The sequence below is a fragment of the Felis catus genome, chromosome X, assembly GCF_018350175.1.
Source record: "Felis catus isolate Fca126 chromosome X, F.catus_Fca126_mat1.0, whole genome shotgun sequence".
Taxonomy (NCBI): domain Eukaryota; kingdom Metazoa; phylum Chordata; class Mammalia; order Carnivora; family Felidae; genus Felis; species Felis catus.
Genome location: NC_058386.1, coordinates 44593232 through 44600749, shown reverse-complemented (window position 1 = coordinate 44600749; position 7518 = coordinate 44593232). Strand labels below are relative to the sequence as shown.

The 7518-nt window shown below is 40.0% G+C and overlaps 1 protein-coding gene across 2 annotated transcripts; it reads left to right on the top strand.

Annotated features, from left to right (window-relative positions):
- Positions 1-479: 479 nt before the first annotated feature.
- LOC101086628 (diphosphoinositol polyphosphate phosphohydrolase 3-beta) lies at positions 480-7025 on the top strand. Of its 2 annotated transcripts, none has more exons than XM_006943744.4 (2): positions 480-1167; positions 5304-7025. In XM_006943744.4, coding segments are annotated over exons 1-2 (495 nt in total). In that variant the 5' UTR covers positions 480-673; the 3' UTR covers positions 5305-7025. The 2 variants fall into 2 exon arrangements, with proteins under 2 accessions (XP_006943806.1, XP_023104861.1); XM_023249093.2 differs by having other exon boundaries at positions 528-1406.
- The last annotated feature ends 493 nt before the right edge of the window (positions 7026-7518 follow it).

Here is a 7518-nt window from a genome sequence, read left to right as displayed (position 1 = left end):
CTGGCCGCGCCACGGCCAAGTTCGACTCAAAAGGCGCACGTGGAAACGATCCCGGCCCAAGTCACAGTGCAGCGATTGGCGAACCGAAGTCCCGCTGGCAGGAGATTCCCAGCCCGCGAGGTGCGGGGCGCCTGCGCAGTGGGCCCCCGGCGCCGCCGCGCGCGCTGCGGGAGCCACGAGACCCCCGCCCCCGCCCCTCGCCCTCCAACGTGAACGCGCACGTGAATGGGGACACGGACGCGCACGCGAATGCGCCTCACCTCGCTCAACCCCTGCCCGGCGGCTGAGGAGGGAGGGGGGCGCGCGCGGGAGTCGCGGGTGGGCTCTGTGCGGAGTGGCGGACCCGCTGGCGGCGGCGCGGGGCCGGGGTCGCGGGCTCCGGCTCCGGCTCCGGCGCGGGCGCGGGGGCGGCGGCGCCTCGTCCAGTCAGGCGGCGGCGCTCGGGACCCTCTGGCCGCACGGGGGACGAACTGACTGACGTATCTCGCCCGCCCCCGTCCCCGCCCCCGCCCCTGCCTCATCTACCCGGGGCTCCCGGGGCTCCTGGCCAGAGCGCTTTCTCTCGCTGCTCCTCTCTTCGGCCCTTTCTCTCTCTGGCACCTCGGGCGGCTGCGGTGGCAGCGGCGACAGCGACCCCAGCAGCAGCGAGCGGCGGGAGCGGGTGGCCGTGACGATGAAGTGCAAGCCCAACCAGACGCGCACCTACGACCCGGAGGGGTTCAAGAAGCGGGCGGCGTGCCTGTGCTTCCGGAGCGAGCGCGAGGACGAGGTGCTGTTAGTGAGTAGCAGTCGGTACCCGGACCGCTGGATCGTGCCGGGCGGGGGCATGGAGCCCGAGGAGGAGCCGGGCAGTGCGGCTGTCCGAGAGGTGTTCGAAGAGGCGGGAGTCAAGGGGAAGTTAGGCCGGCTCCTGGGCATTTTCGAACAGAACCAAGACCGCAAGCACAGAACGTACGTGTACGTACTGACCGTCACCGAGATTCTGGAGGATTGGGAAGATTCGGTTAGCATTGGAAGGAAGCGAGAGTGGTTCAAAATCGAAGATGCGATCAAGGTTCTCCAGTGCCACAAGCCCGTGCATGCCGAATATCTGGAGAAACTAAAGCTGGGCGGCTCCCCAACCAATGGAAACTCGGTGGCCCCATCTCTGCCACAGAGCGATCCCTAGTATGTACCGCTCCTGCACAGACTTCTGCTTTCCGCCTACCTTAGAATAAATAGTGCCCGGAGCACCTCTGCTGCCTAGTGCGGTTTCTCGGGGAGGAGGGGGGCTTCTTTTGTTTCCTTGGCAGACCTCTGAATCACGCTTGCAAACTGTCTCAGTTGCCAGGCACTGTTTTCAGACAATTTGCACGTTTTTCAGATGCTTTGAAAATCGCTGCTTCGTAGGACTGTAACAGATTTCGGTAAGCCTAAACCACGTGGGTTTGTTTGTTGTTGTTTTTTTTTTTTAAGGTGCCTTAACTGCTTGCTCAGTTCTTAGTGTGTGTGTGTGTGTGTGTGTGTGTGTGTGTGTACAAGTGTGTTCACGCTGTGGGTTGTTCTTTTCTTTTACGTTTCCACACACGTGTGTATGTGCACGTGTGCATTTTTAGTACCGTAGCCTTGCGGTTTGTTTTGTAGTGAAGGCCTTTTAAATCTGAACATCTTGGTGGTGTGGCATCTTTAATTTTTTTTTTTCTTAACCTCCTTTCTCATTCACAGCATTAGCGCCAGCCCTTCTGTGATGGCAATTGGTTTAAAGATCATTGATGGATTTTTTTTAATATTTAAGAAATTTCACATCTTATGGTCTTTCCTTACTGGGCAATAATTTTGTGTTTAGTGATGTGATCTAATTTGGCCTTTTCAGAAGTTTCTTTACTCATAGGTACATAATTTGATTTTCAAAAAAATTTCACCAGTGGTAATTTTTTGCTGCTTGTTTGAAGTGGCCATTTCCCATACAGCCCAAATGTACTTTAACAAATATTACTTTAGACAGTGAATATCTTCTTGGATAAGTATTGTTAGCCAAACACATCCTGATGTGTACATGTTATCATGAAAACTGTATTCGTAGGGAGTGATTTCGTGTTCAACTTGCAACTTCATTGCCCATTTCTTAATACCCTAGAATAACCATGGTTCTCCCAATATTAACTAGTCTTTGAAAGAAAGTTATTTCACATATTTGAATTGAGTGGACATTCCAGTTAACCCTCTTGACTACCAATAACCATAGGCATGGGATTTATATGGTGATTACATTCCAATCCCGTGATGTACCTTTCTTGATACTTGGCTGGTACAGACTTCTTAAAGTGTCAGGACACCTGAACAATCTCTATTAAAGATTTAGGATAAATGTTTTCTGTCACAGGACAAACTTTTTTGAGATATCTAATTAAAAGCTCTTGCATTTGCTTCAGTATTTGTTTGAAATCAGGAATCTTACCTAAATTCCAAAGGTCTCTCTTCTGAAACTACCTTTATTCTCGTAGCCATTCAGCAGTCAGGTAAAAGTACAACCTACTTTGTGAAGAGGATACTAAGGGTGGAAAGGTGATGGCATATATAACACTTAAACATTTTTAAAACATTCCAGTAGTAAATAATGAGTATAAAATAGAAAAGAATTTAAACATTTACATAATTAAATAATTTTAACATTTAAAATATTTGTTAAAGCAACCTGTTTTCAAAAACAATTACTGCTAAAAGTGTAACAGGTACCTTTTGTTAGAAATTCATATTTTACTGTTTTAGAACATACAGAGCAATGTATAAATTCTAACACTACAGCTTAATCAATTTTTGCATAGTGAATACATGCATGTAACCAGAATCCAGTTCAAGAAATTAACATTACCTGTAACTCAAAAGCCCATTGCATTTCTACTCCTAACCAGTACTCTGACTTCTTTTAAGACTATACAATAGTTGTGTTTTTGAACTTTATATGTTGACTTTTAGAATGTATGCTTTTTTTGTGCTGCCCTCTTGTGTTCTTTGTGTGTTTTACTCTTCAAAATACTCAAATACTTTTCTCCATTTGGTTTGCACTGTTTCTACAAATTAAAATGTTTATATGATTGCTGTTAAAAAGTGGGTTCTGTTGCACTTTCTAAAGTTTGGTGCCACTGTTTTGGAAACAAATCTTCCTACAAATTTAAGCACAGATAGAGTACAAGTTTCAGTTCACAAAACATTTTTGGCACTGATGATCTCAAAGTAAATTTAAAAATGAGTTTTTAAGGGGCACGTGAGTGGCTCGGTCGGTTAAGTGTCCGACTTTGGCTCAGGTCATGATCTCATGGTTCGTGAGTTCAAGCCCTGTGTTTGGCTCTATGCTGACAGCTCAGATTCTGGATCCTGCTTCAGATTCTGTGTCTGCCTCTGTCTGCTCCTCCAATGCTTGCACTCTGTCTCAAAAATAAATAAACAGTAAAATTTTTTTTTAAAGATGAGTTTTTAAAACCAGCGACAGTTTCATTTGAATTATATAGTTTGATCAAATATAATTATTGAATATTTTTCTATTTTCCCTTAAAAGTGATATATATTGTATATCTCTTTGAGCACATTTAATTTCAAACAAGCAGACTTTCACTATTCATAAAATCTCAAATAGACCCAAAGATATCTTTTCCCAATAACCTAGTTTTTCAACAAGATTCTTAAATACCTCCTTAACACATCAGACATATTGGATCTTTATTTTATAGATAAGTTTGTTGATACAAATCCCTTCCACCTGAAATTCTGTCACAAATACTTTGGAGGCTTAACTTGTTATTCTTAGAGGTAATAATGCATCATTTTATTTGGTTCTTAAGTATCTAAGACAAAAATGCACAGTATTCATACTAACCTATTACTAAGAATTATTAGCCTGTAAATATGTTGTGGGCTTTTTTTTTGACAGAAACATCTAGAATAAGTCATGATATTTTCAGCATTGACTGTCAGGTTCGTTTAAGTAGTTTTTGTGAAATATTCTCTGGAGCCTAGCCTTGTCAGAATAGTTAAAAGGTCCAAGGAGATCCTCTTTTACTCTTTAAGACCAAGAGTCTGAGGCCAAAACAGGCAACCAGAGGTAGTGTATAGAAAATTTCTATCACCTCAATGCCCCAAAGATTGATGCACAGTTGGGAATTTTTTTTCCTTCCAAGAGTGTTAAAAAGTCACTTGTACATTATTTGTTTGGTTTTTCAGCCCTCCCCTTGATAAAAAAGGGAAAAGAGTACTCTCCACAGATAATTAAGGTTTGCAGACATGCATCAGAAATTTCTTTTCTGTATGTTTTATAAATAGCTTACATTTCCAGCTGGTCAAATAGTTTATTCTTCTTAATGTATAAAGAGAAAACATTAGAGGTTAATACAAATACATAAGTATACTGGAAATAATTGGTGCTCTGTTTATAATGTATATTTTTTTCTAGAAATGTCTGTATGTACACACGCACACACACACACACACACACACACACAAGATATATTTGACCGAGTAAAGGCTTTTTACTTTCAGATGTCCCATGGGGGAGAGCTTCCAGACAAAACCAGAATTTTATCAATATTTTCTTGGTAGTTGTTTCCTTATAAACTGTTATACTGTATTTAGCAGATTTTAAATGTTCATGGGCAAACAGTACTATAAGAAGTGGGAAAGTCACTATGGTGATAGAAGTAAAACATGACGTTTCTATGAGACAGTTTGGTGTGATAGAAACTACAGTTAGGGCTTGAAGTCAGACAGACTTAGGGTTGAAAACTGGCTCCAGTTCTGGCTCACACTGACTTTAGCCAAGTTATCTATATGATGCTCAGGTTTTTTAAATACATAATTTATAAAAATTTGAGATAATAAAAATAATACTTTATAAACCATGAGAATACTTTCCTGACCACTGGGATAAGATGCTTTCTTCTGTGTCATGGTTCTAACAGTTTATTGTACTTATTTGCATGGTTGTGCAGCTAGACCATAAACCCTTTGATGGGTGAGAACTAGCCTGAATTATTTCCATAAGCCTACAGTCCAGAAAATGGAATTTAGAATTTTTTATGTCTTACATGACCACCCACCTTTTTGCAAAGTTTGTAGTATCACTGCTTTCCTGCATTTTTTATTTCATAATATAACAGGTAACTCCTTCAGCTGCTGATCTAGACTCACATTGCATCTGCATTAGATAATTCTGTGAAGGCTTTCCAAATGCAGAGTGATGCAGATTATAGACTCTTTGTAAATTTGTCAATTGGAGGAGTTCTTAAATTAGTATATAAGCCTGCTAATTATACGTTGGTTTCCTTTTCCAGATGAACAGCAAAGATCTGCATGATGGCTTTGAAAGAATCATTGATGTGAACCACTGATCAATGGAATTTTCAAGTGGAGGTGAGCGTTTCTGAAAATGTTTCCAAGGAGACAGCTCATCTGATTTCCCTCCTGTATCTTGGGACACTCTTTACCTGTCTATGCCACTGACTTTTCTTGCCCTGGTTGTTGTACTATTGTACATGAACAGACTCTGATTTCAGCACCTATAGCCTATTGTTGCGCTTTTTTGATGTATCTGCCTTCTCCATTAGACTGTGATATCATTGAGAGCAAAGACCACATTTCCTTACTGTTTGCATATTCTGCATATGAAACACTACTTGAAATTTGGTTGACATCTCTGAAGGTTCTTTGAATTCACATTTTGTAATCACTATGTGGCAAAACATTCCCCTTTCGATTGGTGCTAGTAGAATATATGCTGTGTGGGCACCAAGTGTGAGGCTTTCCCATATCAGGTGTTTCAGAAACTTTTCAAGGCAGTTTTAAGTTGTTCAAGGACAAGAATTATTACCCATAATTCTCTGTCATACCACAAAGTGGCTAGCACCATTTTGAGATTTACCCCATCATTTAAGGACAACATTTTGTAGAACCGGTCCTTTGTGTAACAACTTTAGTGTTTTTGTACTGTTGTTACTTTGCTGAAAATTTTATTCAAAAAATATCACTTGCTATAAAACTATAAAATAAATACAATGAACACAATATAATATTGTGAATTTTTATAAAAATAAATTTTAAAATGATATATTTGATGTTTTTGCAATGCCCTAACTACTTCTTTCATGTGATCTTACCATCCCTTTGAAGATTGTTTTTCCCAGTTTATAGGTTCAGGATACTCTATTATTTGATGCCAGAGCTAACAAAAACTGCGGTACAGGCAGTTTCCAAAGTTAATTATACCACTTACTTTGCCTAGGTTTATTTTGCCTCTCTTACTGATACAGTTGGCCAATTTTCATCCCCTTTTCTGACACACTCAGCTGGCTTCTCATTCTACCTGGTTTCTGCATATGAGAATGTGGAGGAGAGTGAGCTAAATTGTTGTCACTTAGAAAAGGCATTGAAGAAAAAAATCTTCTGTAGGGGGGAATAGAAGATGAAGAATTTATATAGAGAGGACTTGGGTCAACTGTGTCCAGGAGAGCAACTTTAAGAAAAATGACAAAGATTTTTAGAGATAATTTTATGGAGTTTTACCATGGGGTTTGTAATGTCAACACTCTTACCCAGCTTCATACAGAGGCCCCAAAGTAGCTTTAATATGGTAGTTTTCTTCTTTTGCATTTATAAAGCAATTACATAAGCAAAAAACGTGAGCTCCGTTTTAGTGTTATACTTTTACTCATGGTACCAGTGAAATATATTGTTTCCTTAATCCTTACAGAATTTGAAATTGCACATCTCCCAATTTATTGGGTTTTTTTAAGATGTGATATAGTACTGTGGTTATGTTTTTTTAATCCTTATCTTTTAGAGAAATGTACTGTAAATTTTACAGATGAAATGATTATGCTACTGATATTTGCTTCAAAATAACCTGGGGGTGGGGTAGATGAGCATATAGATAAAATGAGATTGGTAATAAATTGATAATTTTTGAAGCTGTGTGACAGATATTTGGGAGTTCATTATACTCTTCTCTATACTTTTGTATATATTTGAAACTTTCCATAATAAAAATTGAGTAACAATTTCTTTGTTGTTTATTTGTAGGCCCCTGCAATCCCAAAGACTTAAGTAGGGAAGGCTGGTTAAAAGACAAATCTACAGCCCAGACAGGCACTCATCCCTCCTCACCAAAAACCTAGGTTTTCTTCCTGCTAAACATATTGGCAAACTTGCTCTTCCCTCAATGTGAATTATTTCCTTGAAGGTCTCCCAGTTCCACATGTAAAAAGACTTTTAGTGTCATCAGTATGCCAGACATGACCAGAAAACTTTGAACCTCAATGATGGACATAAACTTAGGTTCCTGATGAGACAACACTCCCATTCTACAACTTATCTTTAAAAAATTATTTTTTTCTGATTACAAAATTAATTTTTTCTTAATTTCATAAAATTTGGAAAATTCCCTCTAAAACACATGAATAAAAAAATCACACATGATCCCCCTACCCAGAATAACCATATTTGAAAAATTTGTGTGTGTGTATATGTATACATATTCCAACCTTTTTCTTT

Bases quoted from the DNA above. Each gene is read 5' to 3' on its own strand.
- LOC101086628 (XM_006943744.4), top strand. From the start codon at position 674: ATGAAGTGCAAGCCCAACCAGACGCGCACCTACGACCCGGAGGGGTTC.